Here is a 22,581-nt window from a genome sequence, read left to right as displayed (position 1 = left end):
TCACGGCAAGTTTTTTTTTTTAAATCTAAATCAAAGAAAAGAGATTATTACCAAGTAGTTACACATTGCTTAAATTAATATTGTCATATAGGGCAGCTACATTGCAGAAGAGGAATTTTAGGCCAACTGTTAGGAAAAAAAATAAGGATTTGAATTGTTTGAGCAATTTATTTGAACAGTTTGTTCTCAGCTTGTCTCCAGATCATTGATTTTGACAATATTGAGCTGCTTAAACACTTTTTGCCTCCACTGGCCACTTTTGATGACCTCTGGCCCTTAAACACAATTAGATCCTTAACTAGAATACTTAAGCCAATTCTTCAGTATTTCATTTATGTGTTTTATTGTTTATTTAGTGAATTTGAGGGTTTAGCCTTAAGTGGGGCATTTTACATTCTATTATTAAAAATCTATAGGCCTACATGTTGAGTATTTTTTGTTGATTTCAGTATTTTTAGGCTTAAGCTTAACTGCTTTAAGGCTAACAAAGTAACAAATACATGCAAGCTTCAGCATTGTTTCACCAAATATATTCAAGGGAGTGTGGAAAAGGCTTTGAAACTCCATTTAGACCTAAAAATTTATTATAGTGTTAATTGGTGGGTGAGGTGAAGATAAATAACTTTAAAGGAGACAGGAAGAGAAAGAAAAAATATCCACAAGTAACTGAGACTGCTATCAATTCTCGACCTTACACCATCCTACACACGGTCGTTTACCGTGACCTGAAGGTCATGTCCCACCTCTGGATTGGGCAGAGAGTTTGACGTGTCAGACCCCCACAGAGCTGAGCAGGACCCTGGGAGACAGAGAGGAGACCCGGACAGACCACCGGAGGACTCTGCATGCAGACATGATGAAGTCTTTACTCTGGAGCCTGCTGTACAGCGCTTCACTGCTGCTGTCTGATGTCCTGGCAACATATCACCTCAGTGCTGGAGACCCACAGCTGATATCTGCACAAAGCTACGCACAAACCAGAAATAATGGCCGGCCACCGTTCAGGACCCTCAATCCAGCAAGTACGTGTGACTGAAGCCTCTCTGAAATACTGTGACTCTTTTCTGAAAGACAGTTTTGTTGCTACTTTCTAGCAATGATGGAAGAACTTTAACTTAAGTAAAAATAGTAGTTTAATAGTTTAAAACACTAGTGGTGTACTTTTGAGTATTTCCATTTTATGTTACTCTTTAATTCTTTAATTCCCTTATTTCACTACATTTCAGACAGAAATATTGCACTTTTCACTCCATTTATTATATTTGACAGCCAGCTAGTTGACAGCTATCATAAGCTTATAAATTACTTATAAATTGCTTAAAATTAAGATTCACAACCTATTTGACTTGTGACATCTCACAAAAAATGCCACGTGTAGTGGGGCCCTCTTCTCTTTTTAGATGTCTATGAGTTGTTAGCAGTTTCTGCAGAGACATCTCCCCTCTAAACATCTCAGATGGTTTTATTTCAATAACTGTTTGAGACTCAAAGAGGTAAAATTATCAAAATTTTCACAAAAGGTGTAAAAGATTAAAGTCCAAATAAATGTGCAAATTTGTGAAGCAGAACTTTTTTTTCTTCTTTCCAACCCCAATAATCAAATTTATCTTGTGGCTGTTTAGAAGGGGTCCACTCATAGATTAGGAAATGCTGGACTAAACTAACTGTATATAAAGAAGTTAAAACTATCTCAACCAGTTTCAAAAGCATAATGCTGCTTACACATTGATGCATAATGTAATACAGTAATATGTCAGTCACAGGATCAATTTTGCTACTAAATGAGTACTTTTACTTTTGATGCTTTAAGTACAATTTACTGATACTGTAATATTTCTGTAATTTTACTATTGAATGCAGGAGTTTTACATGGTTGTATTTGTACTATTACAAGTCCTCCATTCAGATTTTTAATGTTGTAGTCAGTCAAAGAGGAGCTCACTATAATTTTGATTTAATCAACAACAATGCATCACATTTTAGGAGCTCATCATTGGTTTTATGTGTGAAATGTTATTCTACAAAGTAATTATAATTGTGAAATAAATGTAGTGGAGTAAAAAGTATAATACTTCACTCTCAAATATAGGGAAGTAGAAGTATAAAGTAGCATAAAATGGAAGAAGTCAAGTCTTGCACTCAAGCGCAGTACTTGAGTAAATGCACTTTGTTGCATTACACAACCATTTTATAGCCACATTTGACTTTTTGAATCTCTTGTCACCAGTTTTGAATATTTACAAAAAATGTCTTGTAATGTAAGTCATTCATTCCTGCAGATTACATTTTTACACAGTTATTGTTGTAATATGAAAAGGTAATATTAAAGGTTAGACCTGGCCCAGTAAGACTAAAACTTTCAACAATTTAATCTAACCAATAATACAGGTTTTTACACTTTTCTCGTACACAACATGCATGAAATCTACATTTTTGACTGGGTGTTTCACAAGCACTGTATAATCTCAGCTTGTTGCAAACAACCCCAGGTGGCTGAACGTACACTCATGCTTCAACTAATCATTCGTCTCTGCTCTTAAGACAGCACAAGTGATTGTTGTATATTTCACTACAACTTACTAAGTATACACAATGTCAACTTACACATCTTTCCTGTTTACCTACCTTCAACCTACTAATGTTCTCTATCACTTTTCCTTTCTGATGGCCCTGTAGTTCACAGAAGTGATTACACGTATAGAGGACATAATCACTACCACTACCAGCCACCAAGGATCCCTCCACCGGTAGTGTATCGACCTATTCCTCTATCTCCTCCAGTGACTTACCACAGACCCTCAGTCCCAATGCTGCCCTATCACCACAGATTCAAAGGGCCAGTGGCACCACAAATACACCACATGTTTAAAGGTCCGTCTCCACCTGTAGCACACCATCCTCATCATAAAGTCAAAGGCCTGTTCCCTTACAAATTGAAAGGCCCATGCCCAACAAAGTCAGACCCCACAGTACCAACAACACCTGTGGTATACCTTCCTATCGTCCTTCCAACTCTGCCAGCAACAACAGAGCCAACAGTGCCGCCAACTCTGCCAGCGACTACAGCGGCACCGGCGACAACCATCATGCCAGTGGTGGTGACCACTGTGCCACCAGTGGAGACCACCGCTCCTGTGACGCTACCGGTCAGTACCCAAAGCGGCCTCATCACCACCGTCAGTCCTGTGGAGACAGGTAGAATATTACCAGTCAGGTTTGCTTTCTAGCCCAACCAATTCTCCTCAATGTTTTCCAGGTCAGATCTTTTGTTTTGCTTTGAGAAAGAGTAGAAATATGCAAGAGTCGCTGAGAGCAATAGTTTGACATTTTGGGAAATATGTTATTCTCCTTCTTGCTTAGAGTTAAATGAGAAGTGCTGTCCATTTGCTGTTTATTATCAAAGTGTAAAAACATGCTGTGGTTTTATGGGGAATTGTGTGCTTGACTGTTTCTTGGCATAGTAACTTCCTGCCGTTTCCACTGGTTGCCTGGCAACCAAGGAAGTTATTGCACAGGCTAGAAATAGTTACTCCTTGCAAAACCACAGCATATTGCTTATTGGTTTTTGTACAGATGTCAGAGGTGCTGGTAGGCTTATTTTGTTACCTTTGGACAGATTTAGGTCTCCAGTCTTTGTGCTAAGTTAAACTAACCAGCTGCAAGATGTAGCCTCATATTTTTACCGTATAGATATGAAAGTGGTATCAATCAGCTCATCTAACTCTTTGCAAGAAAGTGAATTAGCATGTTTCCCAAAATGTCGAACTATTCCTTTAAAGTAGATGTAATTTCATTTACAAGTAGTTAAATACAATGTTTGACCGTGATATATTTTAGTGCTTGGAGCCAAAAGAGGTGGCCTCATAACCAGACTATAAAAAGACAATTAAAATAAAAATATTTTTTTCATAAAAGCAGAGTTAGCATTTTTGCTTTGGAAAAGCAGAGAGGATGTGAGACTTAACTTAGTCTAAGTATATGTAATTTAGTTATGTGTAAGTGATTGGACAGGCAGGGCTCCTAACACTGTCTCCCTCTTTAGGTGTGATGTCCCTTTTTTCTTGTATGGACATCAAGCATCCTTTTCATTCAGGGAAATGCAATGAAAGGATAACACCAATGAGAAGTCTCTGATAGACTGTTGGCAACAAAATGAATACAGTATGCCCTCTCACAAGGCATACTATATCATTTCATTTTATCCTGGCAGTGATGCACAAATATTTCCTTTGTTACCATTGGAACGTTCATTGTGCATCCCAAACTGTATGAATAAACTCTTGTCCAATACTGTTCTTGGTTGTGTCACTCTCACTGAAAGTTCAACCAACACACATGAATGTTTCTCTCTGAGTAATAAATTGGGTGTTGAGTATTAAATGGACTTAATCCTGCCATGATTTGGTTGATCACCAGAGACAGACTCTCAGTGCAGGAGCCGTCCACTGGACCTGGTGTTCATCATCGACAGCTCTCGCAGTGTGCGTCCTGGTGAGTTTGAGAAGGTCAAGATATTCCTGGCCGACATGGTCGACACACTGGATGTGGGCACGGATGCCACCAGAGTGGCTGTGGTCAACTACGCCAGCACAGTCAAGATCGAGTTCCTTCTCAAAGACCACTTCAACAAACCCGACATGAAGAAAGCTATCTCCCGCATCGAGCCCTTGGCTGCTGGCACCATGACTGGCCTCGCCATCAAGACAGCTGTGAACGAAGCCTTCACCGAGCAGTCTGGAGCCCGGCCTCGCTCCAGGAAGATCTCCAAGGTGGCCATCATTGTGACAGACGGGAGACCTCAAGACCAGGTGGAGGAGGTGTCTGCCGCAGCCCGGGCCTCGGGCATCGAGATCTATGCTGTTGGAGTGGACCGTGCCGACATGCGCTCCCTGCAGCTGATGGCCAGCATCCCTTTAGAGGACCACGTCTTCTATGTGGAGACCTACGGCGTTATCGAGAAGCTCACCTCCAAGTTCCGGGAGACCCTGTGCGGTAGGACAAAGAGGGGCCTGTGAGACCTTCCCCTCCCATTAACCCTGGTTCTAGTTCCAGTAAGGGGCACCTACAGTCTAAAGGGGGTTATGTTTTAGATTGTGGATCATTTAAAGTGTTATTGGTGAATTATAAACTTTGAAATCCTGAGGAAAAATACAACAGCAGATGTTTTCAACCCCCACGTGGACTGCAGATGTTGGCACTAGAACCTGCTTGTAGTTGCCAAGTTAAATCCGAGTAAAGTCTTGGGGCCACACAACCCTAAACTTTCAGCTTCTTTTTTTTAAAAGCAATACATTTAGAAGTGTTTATTAGTGTCAGAAAAAAACAAATTTATTTCGCAATCAGAGCATCATTATGGAGACTGCTTTGAATGTATTTCCTTTTGTTTGAAGGGATTTAACTGTTCATGAGAACCTCACTTTTCCAAACGAGTTGGGAACAGACAAGTGCAATATTCAGACGACTGAAATACACTTAAACATGGACATGTGGGTAGACTATATTCTTCATATGAGATTTCTGCATGTAAATGAAATCAAAAAGCATTATTTATTGGATTAAATGCTTTAAATTGCATTATGAAAAAGAAAAGTCCTATAATCTTAAGCAATTTGCTTAAAATCTAAATTACTAGTTTTTGTTGTGCTGAAAGTTCAGACGTTTGAACAAATGAGGTTCTACCACTAAAACTTGAATTTTATTTCCATCAAACTGTCTAATGTTTTTCTTGTCCCCCTCCCTTTTATGAAATACGTTTGTTCATGTAACTGTCATGACTGTCATGACATTGTCTAACACACAGCGACTCTAAGCAGTTTGTAAATGACCTTGGCTGAGATGTGGTGAAGGTGTATAAATGGACCAGCTTTTCCAACATATGTGACATGTGGTCAAGTGCAAACACATAAACATAAAAGAAAAGTGTGCAAACATAATGTTTTTGAACTCACACAGGCAAAAGAAATACACCAAACTGAATCGATCAGCTGTAGAGACATGTTATTTTACTTATTTTTGTCAACATATATCCTTCATTAGAAAGAGATACTAAGGCTACTAATTACCATCAACTAATTTAATGTATTTTTGCAACTGAACAATTCAACCTTACCTAACACAAGCCACCTACCACTTGTATCATTCAGTATACTATATGCTAGCACATGAAACTGTCCTGGCTTATTCTAGGTCTGGACCCCTGTGCAATGGGACATGACTGCGAACACACATGTGTCAACAGCAATGCCTCCTATTACTGCAAGTGCCGGAATGGTTTTATCTTGAATGCAGACAAGAAAACATGTTCCCCGAAAGGTAAGAGCATACTGTATGGATTCCTGCAGAAAATATGACTTTTTTGTTGTGTTATTAATGCTGTTCAAGAGCTAATATGTGTTGGCTTTCACAACATCACAACCAACTGGTGCATCATCCCTGACTCTGTAATTCACTGTTGACTTCAGCATTTGTTGGACAATAATTGGGTAATATTATAGAATTAATTCAATATTACTGCATTGTTGTTTATTTTAGACAGTTTGTACCATTTAATGTGCTTGGTGAGAATGTGTTTCTATTTGTTTAAGCTTTGGTTTGTTCTTGAACAGTAGCCCAGTTGGAAAAAGTCGAGTGGGTGGTATTCTGTGTGCTTTTTGACTCTGTACATGATCTGTTACACTGATGTGAAATTTGCTTTCTCCCGGCGAAGAGGTGAAGGTGGAGGTGGTGGTGGAGGATCCCTGTAAATGTGAGGCCAGGCTGGCTTTCCAGAAGCAAACACAGGCGGCCATCCAGCAGCTCACAGCCAAGAATATCCTTTCTGTTATTTCAGATGGAAGCTGCTTTATTATAAACAGTCTCTGCAGCACATTTCACTGTGGTGATGGCAGCTGATTATTTCTGCCTGCCAGCATTGTTATTGAAATACAGTTGTGTATGTTTAAGAAAGTGATATGAGCATCATTTCTTATTCTCTTTTTCTTTTTGTGCTAGTAAATGTGTTTGCCTATGAGTTTCCTTGACTGAGCTCACTAGCCGATGTGTCTGGGAGGATAGAGCGTCTGGAGCACATGGTGGGCCATGTTTAAAGCTGGACACAGTGTGTAAGTGTTGACAGTTTCTTGCCGGGGTGATTGGTAGTAAAAGCCTTCCCACCCACCACACAGTTTAACCTCTTGTTTATTTACTTTCCACAGAGGCAGCTTCCTGTCTGACATGGACTACTGCAACATGGACATGTGCTTCTCTTCATTTTTGCCATCCAATAACTGCTGTACGGATTTCATCCACAGGTCGAGTGAAGCTGTGATTAATAAACCAATATCCCTCAAGTTACAGACTGATCAACTCACAACAGCATCTACAGTTAATCTGGGACTTTTATGAACATTGAATACACAATTGTCTGATATTTTTTGAAACTGCTGTAAAAGCTACTATTTCTTCCAAACATCTATATGAAAATAGTGTGATGTGAAATAACCAAAGCAAATTTTTATTATTTGCATTGTTTCTCCTGCAGTATATTGTGTATTTTTTGTGTCCTGTTTGTACAAAGATGCATATTGTATATAGTAGTTTTTTTTTGAAAATGTCAAATTGGATTTATATAGTCACAGATTTTCATAGAAGAGACTTTATGCTCTGGAGCATTCGGCCAATAAAAAATTTCCAGCATTAAATAGTTTTGCATATTTTCTTTATTATATATTCTCTTTTAAAACAGTTATATTTTGTATTATGTGTTAAATATGATACATGTTCATCTCTTGTGCCTGTGAATGTTATGAGATGATATACTGTATAATGCTTGCTAAGAAATATAAATGTAATCAAGCTGCAAAATTTGACAATAAAATCATCACAAAGGGGTTTGTTGTGCTTACTGTTGTCTTTATAAGTTCGTAACTAGACAAAATACTGACAGTATTATATGTAAAATAACATCTTGTAACCTAATCTTATGAAGCTAAATAGTGAAGATGATATAAAATAAAAACTGTGACACAGGATTATATGCAGCATAGTTTCCTGTGAATCTTTCATGCAATTTTAATCCAGCACAGGAATGGCAGACTCCACCACTAACAATGAAAACTACTATATAGAGATAAAATTAAAGAATGTAAATATATTGATTGGCTATTACTTAAAAAATACTGACTATAAGGGGTGTTAAAAACTGGGTTTGATTTCATGAACATCTAAAGGATTATAACTTTAAAATTATGAAAACAGGATTATGCTCTAAGGTTTTGTATGTCTTTTAAAAGCTCTTAATACATTAACCACTAACAAGCAATATAAACATGTATTCTTGTGAGGAAGAAAACATTATTTTGACTTATGATGAGTCCTGATCATTCAAGTCAAATCCCCTTCATTACAAAATAACTATAATGATAAATCTCACTGTATCTTTATGAAACCTTGTGACACAATTAGCTGTAGTAGTTGCAGTTTTAGCAGTTACTATAATGTATTTGGGAGGTTCGACATGTCGCCATGTGGATACAAAAGAGGTATTGTATCCGTTTCTCTCATATAACTGTAAATTTTTATGCCACATATGTATTTCTGTGTCAATATAGAAAGGTAAATATGATGGTAGAGCTCTGACATTTCTGTTAACAAGGTGTTACAACTCACTGTGGCCTTAGAAAAACAGTCAAACCGCTCAGATATCAGAGGTCAGGGGAGGATCGCTTCCTAATCGCTAACCGTTTTTACTCAGACACACATCTTCAGTGATTAAATATATAAGATTAAGATGGATTAAAGTTTACAATCTACCCATGACTGAGCAAATCTGTTAATTTGACTGGCAGAGTCGATATATTAATTTGGGTGATTTTGATAACTTTTCTGAACCACCATCTGTTTTTCTACCCGTTATCATCATCACCACGTACTTTGAACACCCTCAGCGTTGTGAAAAAAACAACAGTCCGGGGTCATCATGTTGCCTCTGGAATGAGTTGGCTTATTTGCGCGAAACAGCACTGACAACAGAGCTCCTCTGTCTGGTATGTTTGTGTGCAGCGGTGAGTCAACATGCCAACGTTTACCTCTAGTCTGGTTTGGATCCTCTCCCTCCTTCCTTTTTACCAGACAGCTGTTTTATGTGTGTTTGCTATTTCAGTGGCTTTCATGGTTACCACACACACAGGCGGTCAGAGAGGTGAGCCCGCCAGTGTGTCAGTGGAAGAAGATGAATGGGACTGGCACACCTCTGAGAAGTGGAAAAGACTCATAAAGACCGGTGCTAGGCATCCCTCTTTTAGTGAAAGATGAAGATGAAGATTAAATTTTAGCTTTTGTAAGGGTCATGGGGGCTATTTCAAATGTTTTTTGCCTCAGTCCTCACAAATGTCTATACTAAGCTGAGACATGGACTGAGGATGTTTAAAGTAACCATATGTGGTCGTCCATAAAGGAAAATACCAGTAAATTTGTTGCTTTTACATGAAATATCTTCAGCTGTTAGATAGTTTGTCTCCAGCAGTAAGACACAAAAATATAGACTTTATTCTGACCTCCTGTTTCTGTTATGACACAGATTAACAGCCTCATAGAGAACTAATCAGGCTGAATCTTGTGTATTTGTGTTTCATCTCAACTGTTTGTCACAGGAAAGCTGAAAAACAACTACTGATAATAATGATATTATGACACTATGATAGAACAACTAATATATTAACAAAAACCTTTAAAACTGAAAACAGGCAGTATAAGAAAAGGGGGCAACACAATAAAGTCTAACTGTGCTTAGAAAAACAGATTAAATATATACAGAAGGGTGAAAAACTAAAGGGAAAAACTAGTACAGGTCTGAATGCTTGACCCCTACAGTGAGGGGATCCTGTAGCTCTGTTATGCTTTGGGGGGCATTTTGCTGGGATGGTTTGGGTCCACCAGATCCCCTCACTGTAGGGGTCAAGCATTCAGACCTGTACCAGTTTTTCTTTTAATTTGTCACTCGTCTGTATGTTACTGCATTTTACTTTAAAAAGCCTGTTATTGAAGGGTTTAATTCTCTTATGACACCCTGGTTTATTTTCAATTTGTTTCATTACAAGTCATTTAAATGTTATTTTTTTATTTAAAAATTAAATACTTTTGTCCTCAGAGAAAGCGATTAAGATCCAGACAAATCCAGTTAGCCAAATGTTCAAATTCATTCACAAATCCAGATTTTTAATAAGCTTTTTTGTCTATGTGCTATCATTTAGATTAGAGCTGAAGACCATTATAACTACTATTATAAAAGAAGATGCCACACAGTACAAAAATAACTGCATGTACATGAGCAACTACAATTTGGTTACACTGACCTGAAACAGATCTCACCTGTCACAATTTCTAGTTAAACTGAAAAATGACTTGAAGCATTGAGACAGTAGTGAGAGGTGAACTTTAGTGATAAGTAAAGTGCTGTGAGTTTGTCAGTTAAGAGGACCATCTGGATGAAGATGTGTGATGGATGTCTGTCCTGGTTCTGCCAGACCAAAGTGGACTTTGATACTTTGTGTTAATTCTCTCAGCAAACAGTAACATTTAGGGCGTTAGAATAAGTGCCAGCTCCTGAGCTGCTGAACAAAACGATCTTTGCTTCAGGTGCACATGGTTGCTCTTTTCTGAAATAAACTTATTGAGGTTTTCTGAAAAGCTTCAAGGAGTTTTAAATGGGCTCAAATCAACAGATCTGATCTTTAATGACCAACACATTTAACCAGGTAATTTTGTCATATTTGAATACATCAAAAAGCACTTTTTAAATGAATTAATACTGAGATGTGAACTCTCTCATCTTTACAATTTAAATACATTTTCATATAGTTTGTAGCTTCCCTGGATGTTTTGGGAAGCAGAAAGCCGTCGGTGTAAATCCTTGTGATCTAACAGCCAACAGTTCACCTACATTTCCACAGTGTAAGTTTGCATGTTATTGCCATTTTCACTGCAGTGTCAACAGCCAACGTCCTACATCCTCTTCCTTTGGGTCAAACTGGTCTCTGTTTGATCTGTTTAAACTCGTCCACACAGTCTGGAGATAAATGAGGCACAAAAGGGAAGTGCATGGCTACTGAATGACCTCTGCTTCTTTAAGGTGTCATTTTTCACCAAGACAGTTGACTTCTTCACCTGGGAGATGGTCTGAGAATTTCTCACCACTTTGCGTATCGGTTGCCTCCTTGTTGTATATTTACTGCAGCGAGCGTCCTGAGTCTGTTGTGACAGATGTTTGAGTCTACGATGCTCACATCCTTTGCTTTAAAATGAAAACATCTCCACTATATTTTATTATATACTCTAATTGGAACTAGAGCTCAAAGAAGCCAGATTTCACTGCCTTCAGTGTTGCCATCTGCTCTGTTGCTGTGCAGGTGACAATAAATCTCTTGAATCTTGAATTTTGTTTGAATTTTCAGTGCAGAATAGAATTACTTGCAGAATAGGTCGACTGATTTTTTAATCTAATATGAAAATGTCCTATCTTAATTCTTAAGAAAATATACTGTAGTACTTTATTTATCCTAAAGGAATTTCTTTTGTATTAAAGATGCACTGTATACATGTATATACAAGTACCAGTACTCACTTGAATCAGAAAGTGTGTCCAAACTTTTGACTAGTACTGTACATAATACTATACATTGGTATGCATTAAAATAAAATACACAACTGTTCAGTTTTAGTTAGTGTAGTTGTTTACCTCAGTTTGAAGGAGAGTAGTTATCGGACATCACGTAGGTGCAAAGCTATTAGAAAGCAGTATCAATGAAAGAAGACAACGCCTACAAACTTACTCCAAGCTATGATATTTAATCAAGACAACATTTGATCCTACTCGGATCTTCATCAGGTCAGAATGTTTGTAAAATGGAAAAACACACCTGTAAACATCATGCACACCAATAGGCTGACAAGGCTCTATAAAGTAAGTGTGGTTAACCATCCAAACTGCCCAGGGTGATAAACATCTCCAAGTAATTAATAATTCAATAAAGTACATCTTAACGCTCTTCTATAATAAGTTAACCTGATAAAATTACATTAGAGAAAAAGACACCTCTATTAAATTTACAATTTTTAACGTTCATTTGTGTGTGTCAGGATCTATTGATATAAAAATATATAAAACTATCATGAAGCTACCAACATGTTTTACTTAAGAGAAAATGTTTAAAATCATGTTTACCTTATGATACTGGAGATACCAGTAAGCCACGCCCACTGGAGACGCACTAAAACGTAATTGGGCCTTTTCACCGACGTCACATCCGCAATTGCAAAACACGATGGAGGAAAATAATTCAAAAACACTAGAACGTGCCAACGCCGAGTTTAAAAGGCAGAATTACAAACAGGCAGAAGAACTGTACACAAAGTTTATCTCCTCCTGCGTACAGTCCAGGTATTGTCTTTGTTTGGTGAAGTTAACTAGCAAACGGTTAGCCGCTGTCCGCTGAGTCGGTGTTACAGCGCATTCTGTTACCCATCAGATTCTGTGCCCGAGTTTTCGCTAACCGTCAGCTAACCTTAACCCTGTTTCTCTCTCTTCGCTATCTCTGTACTGCATTCATTATGACTAAAAACGATTTTAAACTGTGTCATTTCTTCACAGGGTATGTGAAGCTACTAATTTGTCCACTGCTTATAACAACCGCGGACAGATAAGGTACCTTCGGGTGGACTTTGATGAAGCAGTAGAGGATTACACCTCAGCAATACAGGCTGACAGCCAGTTTGAAATACCTTTCTACAACAGAGGACTGGTCCGCTATAGACTAGGTAAGGACAGGCATTTTTTGACATGTATAAACGGTGTAATATCAGCTGTCTGTTATCAGCAAGCTAGACAGGATAAAATAAACGACTTCTGCCGTAGCCCTTCAAAATAAGTGCCTAGTTTATGATGTGTTCTAATATCAATCTGTACTCCTTGTTTCTTATTAAAGTTACTACAAGGAACTTTTCATTTTGTGTTGATTTTAGTAGCCCCTGTGGACAAAGGCGGTATTTCCCATGAGCACCATCGCCTCGAATTGTAAAGATCTTGGCTAGTGCGTGCATTTGTTTTAGAAGTTAGTGAAAGAAAGATGTTACTGATTTTTAATACTATTTTTCTTTCTATTTTTAAATACAGCTGTTTGCAGGATGCATAGCGAAGCAGTAATGTATCTATTTGTGGCTGTGTAAGATTAACAATTGTAATATGACGATGGTGAAGCAAAGTAACTTTTTGGTACCTTTCATACACAGAGGTTACATGTAAGGCTGCATTCACAGCGAATTCGGCAGTGCGGCACCTTCCACCAGGGTTGTATGGAGGGGTGGGCGTATTTATCTGTGCTTTAGAACGTAACATTCATGAAACAATCAGAAAATAACTTATATTTCTCTGACTTACTCTGTTTTTTCTACCACCGCTTCCTCTCTTCATTCACTCTCTAGCTCACTTGACTGCTGCTGCTCTCTCTCTCTCACTCGCTTGTGCTCTCAGCTCGCTGGTGCTCTCAGCTCACTGGTGCTCTCTCTCTCTCTTTTTCATTTAGAATAACCATGTAGAAATAGCCAATCTTCCTGCTGATGGTCTTGTTCGTTTATGTAGGTCGTATAGAGACATCAGAAGCATCACGAGACTATTTCATGACCAGTCAAAAGTTCCTTGTAGTAACTTTAATGCAAGTCCAAACAGAAAATAAAATCTATCCCAAAACGAGCCTATAGTTATAAACTATTGTTGTTTGATGCAAAGACGTGATCACAAAATGCATACTGTACAGCATAACTTGTAGGTATAGTTAAGTGACAAATTAAAAGAAAAACCTGAACAAATGAGTGTTAAACACAACCAGCACAGATGCTGTCATACAGGCTACAATGAGCCGTAAATGAGGGAATAACTTTGGAAGAAAGATGATCATTCCTCCAGTATTTCATCCAGAGTTTTATATATATCAGACATGGAATTCAGTTCTAAAATCAATAATCACATTCTTTGACTTTTTTATTTTTTGTTATCCACCCACAGTATGATCTGAACATTAGGTGGGATGACACTCAGTTTGGTGTGTTCTTTGTGAAGACACTAGATGGAGCCGTTTATACACTTACAAAATGCTTACAGCGTTTGATTTCATGTTGTCCAGGAAATGGAAAATGCTGACTCTTAACAAGCCACTTTGGCAGCATATTACAAATCATAAACATATAACTATTGTGTTTTTTATTATCTTTCAGGTTTTTTCGAAGATGCCAAGAGTGACTTCCAGCAAGCATTAAAACTCAACCCAGATTTTGAAGATGCCAAAGTGAGCCTCCAACAGACACTTCTGGACCAGCAGCATAAGATAAACAGAGGATACTGACATCTTTATAAACTACAGAGTACATATATACACACACATATATATATATATATATATGTGTGTGTATATATGAACATGAGGATAAACCTTAAAGCAAATACACAGCTTCAAATCCGATTATAGCTTCGAAATGCAAAATCATTCACAGTTTGAACACAAGTAAAGCAGTGGACAGACATCCTCCTGGCTCAGGTGCGCCGTCTATGGATTTTTATTGAGCAGAGCATTGACGATTCCTTTTCTGCACTGATTAAAGATTCTTCTAGATGGGAAAAAAAGTAACAGCCTCATAAATGAAAGTATATCATTGTGTAAGTGTGTGAGTGGTCAGCGAAGACTAATGAAACCAGGCGCAGCAGGTAAAAACAATGAGCCTGGGTTTTATTGTCTGTAATAAATGTTAGTACACCATCTGGAAGACTTTAGGAGGTTTGTGACCATAAACAAACCACAATCAGTTGCTGGCACACAGTTAATGATGAGGAGTGTCTCAGCTGCAAAATGAAAACATATTTTGTTCCAAAAAGTCTTTCCACAAGGTGACATATGGTTTTAAGAAAAGGTAGCCATCGGTTATACGTCCTATATTCTACCAGACCCCTTTAGTATTTCTTGAATGATTATATGTACATATGTTTGTGATCAGTGAACAATAAATTATTTCTATTTACTACTGATCAATGTGTATTTATTCTGCACACCTACACATTTTCCACTCTTTTCACAAGAAACAGGGCAGCACAGAGGCACATATCAAGCGCACCTGTTGCTTCAGAGGCAGGTGGATGATCACTGATGTTCCTCACCTGTGCATTGTAATCAACTGATATATAAAACAGCTGGTGATGGCTGAGTAATGCAGTCAGCCCGTCACTTCAGAGTTGGTTTCTTGCTGGGGCTTGCTGGGGTTTCAGTGCCAAGCTCTGATAGTGGTTGGATTCCTGTATTGTTTTTGTGGGGTTTTTTTTGGTTTGGCTGTGTTCAGACTGTAATATGCGGAGGCTCGACAACATGTAAGTTAATTTTCTTGCTTCTTTTTTTATGACTACCATATGACTTACCTTTAACTTTTCTAAACAGTGTATTTCTTTTGTTAAAGATTGTTATGGAACTTGATGGCTGCAGTAATCATCTTGGGTCAAGCAAGGCCAAATACGAAGCTCCATTTGCAGTCAAGTAAGACTTAATCCATTAAATCACTTTATATCACTGTAAGTCGGTTCACACTCTGCTTGACTGGCCTTTTTTCTTTTAGGCAGTGGTTTAAAGTCAGACTGTGCAGGTAATCTAATGAGGCTGTTGTTGGACAAGGCTCTAGCAGTGGGGAACCAGCTCGAGGTGGACGCCATCAGTGAGTATAAACTCTGCTAATGATGAGCAGATTGTTTCGTTGCTGAGGAGAAGTGATCCTTGTCATGTTTGCCTCGTCCCTCAGATGGTACCCAACACACTGTATTGACGCCCAGCTTGGCTGCTCAGTGTGGATACAGCATGGAGTCTGACCCATGGGGTAACACCAGAATCTACACATCTCTGCTGGGCTGCTATGTGGACAACAAAGTATGTTTAGCTGAAGTTATTAATTTTTATTGCTTTTGCCAGTGATTATAGCATTTGGTTTAGGTCTCATATTCCTCTGGAAAATTCAGTCTCAGGCTGATCTTAATGGTTATGTTATCACTTTATGGTTATCCAGGCAGACAAGTTGATCCTAATCTTTATACTTTCTCAATGCTGAAATACTTAAAACCAAACCTGCGATCAGTGTTCTCATTGAACAATTTAAATTTTTGTAACCTATATGTAAATTTCTCATTTTGTCTTACATGAAGATGATGTAAAAACTCACATTTGCAAACTTGTTTCATCTGCTGAGGCTTTTAATTCACTGTTCTATAAAACATCACAAAGATGATATTCCTATCCCTTCCAGTCCAAAGCGAGGTCTTCAAATATGTTTTGTCCTAAACCCAACTTCAACTTACAGGTATAGGAAGAGAAAGTGGTAAATATTTATATTTGAGAAGCTGAACAAAATGATGGGTGTTTGTTGCTTGAAAAACCTGCTCAGCTGTTCTACAAGTGCACCACACTTGTGGAACAGCTTTCCTAACCATCTGAGGGCAGCACAGACCCTGGACTGTAGCACTTTTAGATTCACTGCAAATGAAAAGTGCAGAACAAATTGAGTGTTTTTGTTTTGTCCCCCCCCCATTTGTAGGAAGATACAACATTTAACACTGGCCTGAGACTCCGAATGTACAGCCAGAGTCCATCAGAGGTAGTCAGTCATGATGTGACGCAGACGTGCAGCTACTCTCGGTGGGCCTCCAGGGAGATTCTTTGCGACAGGAACTACATGGAAGTAGGTCACTCCACTGTGATTCACCATTTTGTGTGTGTGTGGGTTCACCAAAATGTATAACGTATGTGGTTTTGTTTTTAAAAAGGTGTCAAACCACATGGCTACACCTGATGCACAAGCTGAAGCTAAGGGGCAGGCTCCAGATGTTAAAGATGACTCAAAGATGAACGCCATCCCTGGTGTATGAATTAAACTTTTGTTACGGTTCACAATTTCATCTTACTATGCACCATTTGGCATCCCCTTTCAAAGGGAAAATGCAAACATTAATTTTTTTTTTTTTTTTTTTTTTTTTAAATTTTATATACAGGCCACTGACAAAGCACATGGTATCTGGAAGATGACGTTTCATACTCCAGAACCAGTGGCGATGGTGCTGAGGGAGGCTGAACAAGCTGGCTATGGTGCCATGACTACATCTAAGCGTCTGGTTATGAGAAGCCCATACAATACAGCAGAGACTTATTCTGAGGATGTAAGCAACACACCTCCCCCTCTGGTTCTTTATTTTCATCCTCCATAAACTACATCAAACACTACTTTTTTTTTTTTTTTTTTTTTTTAGGTGGCTGGAGTTCCCATGGAGGTTTTCAAGGTGAGCGTTTACTACAAGGCACCGCATGGTTTGACTGTTGTGAACTTGGCAGCGGCGTGTCCCAAAGGTGAGTCTCAAGCCACTTGTGGTTTTCATGTTGCCTCAACTAAACATAATCTTATCATAATATATCAAAACTTTATAATAACAGGTGGCGTCCTCTTCACTGACGATGTAATCTCTTGGCACGTACCTCGCCGTGTGACGCCCCTGATCGATGGCAGCTTTAAAGTCCTAGAGATGCACATGGGCATCAATGGGCAGAGGCTTGATAAATCTCAGATGGCTGCTCGGGGTTACACGCTATCTGCGACGGACTTTCACATCGTCATTGAGTTGCCCGTGGGCTCTCCAGATGGTTACTACAAGGTTGGGTAGTCTTTAGATTTAGATGAGACTCAGGTCACTGGTCCATTTGCATGTTTTATTAAAATGCCATGAATAATTGCAGAGCCATGCCCCAGATTACCAGTACCACATCACCTACACTGTGGAACCCATGCTTGAGGTGCTGTGGAGATCCGATAAGAGCCAAGATGATACCAGATATAAGATTTTGTTCCCCATCACCACCCCTCTGATGCCCCGGCCACCCCAAGTCTCTGACCGTGAGTCCAAATTCCTCCTTGAAAGATTCAAGTTGAGGCTTGTGGAAAAGGTTTAAACTGCCACTTTCTGTTCCTCAGTTACCAGCACAGAGGACAGGCTGTTCAGTGTTCACTTAGGGACCTTTCTTCATGATGTGGAGCTCAGGAACATCACCTTCTCCACTGGGGTCCTCACCATTGAGGAGTGCAATGCCAAAGGCTTCACAGTTGAGGAACACAGCTCCCCCAATGGAACAAAGAGCTACACTCTGCAAGTGTCCTTCGATGCCGATGTTGTCCTGACTCACGTATGTAAAACGAGTTACATATGCTAAGACACACTACACCAGCTTGTTTCTACTGTCTTTGTTTTCAGTGACATGACTAAGCTATTTGATATCGGCAGAATCCTGAGCCTTTGGTTACAGTCTACTTCCTCCCTCTGGTCTTTGGATTCATCATCCTGCCTGAAGAAACTCCATTTGCTCACCCAGTGGAGTTGCAGGCCTCTCTACAGGATGTCGGTAAGATCATCTGGATTTGGCTCTTTTGGAAGACATCCTCCTCACAATGGCTGCTGTCTTCCAGAATGTGGGATTAATGCAGTCTCTTTGCTTTCAGTTCTTCCCACAGTCACTGGCACTTGTGACCAGAGTAAGTTTTACATCAGTGTGAAATACGGGAGTCAAGGCAGCAATTTCCAGACCATGGTTGGACCACAGCAGCTAACGCCTGAGCTGGCTGAGGTCTATAATTTCCAAGAGAACAGCACACAATTCAGCCTTCAAGTGCCATACACTGCCAAGGACACAGTGTTTGAGGTAGATTAACTTCAGAACTCTCAAACTGACTCAACTCATCTGCACTGGATAACTCGCTCTCTGTTTTGCAGTTGATCACCTCAGATTCAGTCAGAGCCAGACTTGACTTGCTTCTGTGGGAGCCAAACAACAACTGGGTGCTTGGTGACCTCTACCTTTCCTGCAACTTCCCCTTGACAACAATTGGTAAGTGTTTCTCTTTTTTTGGGGGGGGGGCCACAGCTGTCTGTCAATGAGATGTTTCATGCCCAAATTGTCGTCTTCCCTCAGAGTGCTACCCCAATGGAACAATGACTGCTCTGGCTGTGAAGGTGGAATCGGTGCCCAATCTTATTCCCAGTTGGCTGACTCTAAAGGACAAGTCTTGCAAACCAGTTTTTAGCGATGACCGTTTTGCACGTTTCACTTTCAGTGTTGATTCCTGTGGGACCACTAGAACAGTAAGTGTAATGTCACCTAAATTTTTTTTTTTTTTTTAAATGTATTAATGTGCTTTTTGTGTTTAGTTCTTTGACCACTACATGCTATATGAAAATGAGATTGGCCTCTATTATAATAACAACAACAAAGGAGCAGCAACTTACACATCACCAATTGATCCAGACTACAGGTAAGCAGTTGTCTCTTATCCTGATGTATCTGGACAAATTTTAAGATTACTTTAATTATCTTTTTAAACTCATGCACTCTCCTGTAGGCAAACAGTTTCCTGCTACTATGTGGTCAATGAGACTCAGACTGTTACGTTTGGCTACAAACCAAGAAGCAGAGACCCCGCAGCAGAAATTGGGTCAGGACAACTTGTGGTGCAAATGAGGCTGGCACAGGGTAAGGCTGAATTTTACTACAAACTAATCTGTATGAACTCATATTTCTGAACATGCATTTTTCCCTCTAATGAGACTCTTCTCCTTCAGATTCATCATATGAGCTCTTCTACCAAGCCGAAGACTATCCAGTAGTGAAATACCTTAGGCAGCCTCTGTATTTTGAGGTGGCGCTGATGCAGTCTACTGACCCTCGCTTGGAGCTCATCCTGGAGAACTGCTGGGCTACTCTTAATGAAGACAGGACATCTCTGCCTAGTTGGGACATCATTGTGGACAAGTAATGTGCCTAATTCAGTCTCTCTATTGTGGTGTGTTGTTGGTGGGTTGTTTTATTTTTTTTTTTTTTTTTAAAAGGGAATTTATTGTCACTTGACTAAATGCTCATGTTCTATAGTATCCAGTTAAATCAAGATGTCTTACAGTTACAGTCCAGTTTCATGGGTTTAAAATTTGCTCTAACACTAGATTAATTTTTGGTTGCTTGCTTCACTTTATATCAACCAGCTGTGAGAACCGTGACGACAGCTACATGACCATGTTCCATTCTGTTATGGCCGACACCAGGGTCACCATCCCATCCCATATCAAACGATTCTCTATAAAGATGTTCACCTTTACTAAAGATGAAGAGGTTCTTAAAGATGAGGTAGTGCACACTTGTACATCCAATGAGTGTCAACTGGCCACATAAGGCAGCCGCATCCAGCCCTGCATACTAAATCCTTCTGTTCTACAGATCTACGTCCACTGTGATGCAGTGATATGTGACACAAACAGCCAAGCAGATGGCGCCTGCAGTGGACAATGTGTGCATCCTACCACCTTGAGTAACTCCAGATTTCAAGGGGTAAAAGGAGTAAAAAGGGGTAAGAAGTACAGACTTTCAACCCTATCTTGTACTTAGCCAAACTAAATCTAGAAGTGAATGTTAACTAATACTCTTGTTTTCCAGAGCAAAGAAGTACAGACTTGACTCACCAAAAGATCTCCTCAGGACCCATTCTTCTATTAAACTCTCAGTCAAGCCTCTGAATAAACTAAGTTTCTTAAAACTATTTTGTCCAGAGTTTCTTTGCCTATCAAAGGCCCATCTGTCAAAGCAGACTTTCTTGCCTGCCATTCTGCATTGTATAAGGTACAGCTAGTCACTACTTAAGTGAGGTCTGAAGTTTAATACTTTTTTTTTTTTTTTTTTTTTTTTTTTCCCCCCCTCCCCTTTACAGAGAGCTATTGCAGATTTGCCTGATCAATAATCGGTGACTTTTGTATACAGACAATGCACTTGACAACTGCACGAATCTTTTAGAAATTGCTGAGAGGATTATGTAGCAGCGACACTACTGTGCACTTCCTTGTGCTGGTGTCAATTAATTTCTAAAATTAGAAGCCTTGACCTGTACTGTGAGCTCCATGCCGCCTTAGCTCAAATGTCCCAGTCTTGACTTTTTTTGATCTGGAAAATGGTACATTGTGTACATGTGCTTGGCTCTTTTTTTTTGGGGGGGGGGGGGGGGCTATAAGGCAACTTCACAACAAGACAAATGATCAATGCACCCAGATAGAACTGGCAGAAGTGAGAAAACGCTCTAATTGGGGACAACACTGACATTTGAACAAAAATGTAAATGTGCTGTCTGCTCAAAGCTAATTTTCACCAGTAGTTTGGACATGACTAAAAATAGATGGATGAAACACTTTAAATATAGCAGAGTTGCAATTGAGATGAGAATGTATCAGCTCTGTCCTACAGTCTCAAAAAATGCAAACAGGGACAATACACTATAAATAAGTCAATCTACATGAGTTGTTTTAACAAGGCTGTATGCAGCACACTTATTTGCATAGGTAGAGTATTCCAAGAATTTGCTGCTCTCACAGAAAAAGTTGATTGTCCAAGTTTGCATCTGTATGGGACTGTACAGTCACCTCTATCCACTGTCCTTGTTTCCCTGGATGTACTTTCCATACATTTAACCAAGTAGCTTAAAGGAGGAGGTGCTATTCCATGCAGAATCTTACATATGGTCCATATGCCATAAAACTTTCCATACTGAATAAATTATACCTCTGAGTGATATAACATACATGCGGATGGTTCCACTTATCAGAAAACCTCAGCATATATCTGCCTTTTAAATTTCTGCCTCCACTGCAAAATGACAACAGTGAATGGAAATTTTAGCCTTTTCTCTCAGTAACAATATCCTGGTTATTCTGAATAATCCTCAAATGTGTGAACAGTTTCCACCAGATTATATTATACACATAGGGGCGAGTGTAATGTGTATGTATTATGATGAGGCTGACGATACATTTTCTGATCTGGCTGAACAGTAATACTATTTTTTTGTCTTGAAAGGTAAAAGTTTTAAATCACTGAGTTTCGTTTTCACATTGCAAAATAGTTTTTTTGATGTTGGCCACTCACCTAATATTAACCTTCAGTTCATCGTCCAATAATACCAATCATACTTTTTCATTTACAAACATTTGTCTATCTTACTATTCATAGTTTTTTGTCACTACTCCTTATGGGTGTAAAAATGGGTGGATCTTTAGGTTCTGGTGGCAGCCAGTTAATATCCTTTGTGGCACAGAGTCAGATTTCCACAAGAAACAAAATCCTCTGACTAAACATCTTGGTGTAAGTTACAGTTGTACAATTGTGGCTCCATTATGTACAGTCTGTTGGTTTTGATGTCATTACTCAAAAACCTCTTGAACTATTTGGATGTAATTTTTATGTAGGTAACTTGCACCTATGTTCTTCTTTTTAAAATGTTTTTACAAGCAATGTTAGAATCACAATATTGATTGAAACACTAGAAGTCAAATGTTATATCTGCCCCCATGTGCAGGGGTGATTGTATCAGCACATGAGGGCAACACATAATACCTTCATGTGAATACTAAGGACCACAATAAACTCCCAAGAATATAGATATAGTTAAAACAATTTATTATCCAATGAACAATTAATTCCAGTTTAATTTAATTTATTAATCATATAA

At 39.0% G+C, this 22,581-nt stretch overlaps 3 protein-coding genes across 3 annotated transcripts; all 3 read left to right on the top strand.

Moving 5' to 3' along the window:
• The first annotated feature begins 838 nt into the window (after positions 1-838).
• matn3a (matrilin 3a) lies at positions 839-7,862 on the top strand. The gene is made up of 6 exons (XM_044377388.1): positions 839-1,022; positions 4,417-4,992; positions 6,187-6,312; positions 6,707-6,808; positions 7,030-7,100; positions 7,194-7,862. The coding sequence occupies exons 1-5, from the start codon at positions 854-856 to the stop codon at positions 7,083-7,085; spliced, it is 1,029 nt and encodes a 342-aa protein (XP_044233323.1). The 5' UTR covers positions 839-853; the 3' UTR covers positions 7,086-7,100; positions 7,194-7,862.
• Positions 7,863-12,258: 4,396 nt separating this feature from the next.
• On the top strand, positions 12,259-15,040 carry ttc32 (tetratricopeptide repeat domain 32). The gene is made up of 4 exons (XM_044329638.1): positions 12,259-12,415; positions 12,626-12,792; positions 14,245-14,402; positions 14,439-15,040. The coding sequence occupies exons 1-3, from the start codon at positions 12,300-12,302 to the stop codon at positions 14,370-14,372; spliced, it is 411 nt and encodes a 136-aa protein (XP_044185573.1). The 5' UTR covers positions 12,259-12,299; the 3' UTR covers positions 14,373-14,402; positions 14,439-15,040.
• Positions 15,041-15,223: 183 nt separating this feature from the next.
• Positions 15,224-20,622, top strand: LOC122965511. The gene is made up of 21 exons (XM_044329637.1): positions 15,224-15,385; positions 15,472-15,548; positions 15,628-15,723; positions 15,808-15,932; positions 16,594-16,737; positions 16,823-16,918; positions 17,048-17,212; positions 17,303-17,399; positions 17,484-17,701; positions 17,784-17,940; positions 18,019-18,227; positions 18,326-18,443; positions 18,541-18,740; positions 18,812-18,926; positions 19,011-19,180; positions 19,247-19,350; positions 19,438-19,568; positions 19,658-19,847; positions 20,075-20,216; positions 20,307-20,436; positions 20,523-20,622. The coding sequence occupies exons 1-21, from the start codon at positions 15,366-15,368 to the stop codon at positions 20,600-20,602; spliced, it is 2,784 nt and encodes a 927-aa protein (XP_044185572.1). The 5' UTR covers positions 15,224-15,365; the 3' UTR covers positions 20,603-20,622.
• The last annotated feature ends 1,959 nt before the right edge of the window (positions 20,623-22,581 follow it).

The sequence above is a fragment of the Thunnus albacares genome, chromosome 16, assembly GCF_914725855.1.
Source record: "Thunnus albacares chromosome 16, fThuAlb1.1, whole genome shotgun sequence".
In the NCBI taxonomy this organism is placed as follows: Eukaryota; Metazoa; Chordata; class Actinopteri; order Scombriformes; family Scombridae; genus Thunnus; species Thunnus albacares.
The sequence above is the reverse complement of the archived record's forward strand: the minus strand, read 5'-3'. Positions and strand labels throughout refer to the sequence as shown.

What these genes read in the sequence shown, in the direction of transcription:
- matn3a (XM_044377388.1), top strand. Translation starts at nt 854, where the DNA reads ATGATGAAGTCTTTACTCTGGAGCCTGCTGTACAGCGCTTCACTGCTG. An exon ending in GTTCCGGGAGACCCTGTGCG is followed by an intron (nt 4,993 to 6,186) that starts GTAGGACAAAGA and finishes GGCTTATTCTAG; the next exon opens with GTCTGGACCCCTGTGCAATG. An exon ending in CCAGCAGCTCACAGCCAAGA is followed by an intron (nt 6,809 to 7,029) that starts ATATCCTTTCTG and finishes GACTGAGCTCAC; the next exon opens with TAGCCGATGTGTCTGGGAGG.
- ttc32 (XM_044329638.1), top strand. Translation starts at nt 12,300, where the DNA reads ATGGAGGAAAATAATTCAAAAACACTAGAACGTGCCAACGCCGAGTTT. An exon ending in TCCTCCTGCGTACAGTCCAG is followed by an intron (nt 12,416 to 12,625) that starts GTATTGTCTTTG and finishes ATTTCTTCACAG; the next exon opens with GGTATGTGAAGCTACTAATT. An exon ending in ACTGGTCCGCTATAGACTAG is followed by an intron (nt 12,793 to 14,244) that starts GTAAGGACAGGC and finishes ATTATCTTTCAG; the next exon opens with GTTTTTTCGAAGATGCCAAG.
- LOC122965511 (XM_044329637.1), top strand. Translation starts at nt 15,366, where the DNA reads ATGCGGAGGCTCGACAACAT. An exon ending in GCTGCTATGTGGACAACAAA is followed by an intron (nt 15,933 to 16,593) that starts GTATGTTTAGCT and finishes CCCCATTTGTAG; the next exon opens with GAAGATACAACATTTAACAC. An exon ending in CCGATGTTGTCCTGACTCAC is followed by an intron (nt 18,228 to 18,325) that starts GTATGTAAAACG and finishes TGATATCGGCAG; the next exon opens with AATCCTGAGCCTTTGGTTAC.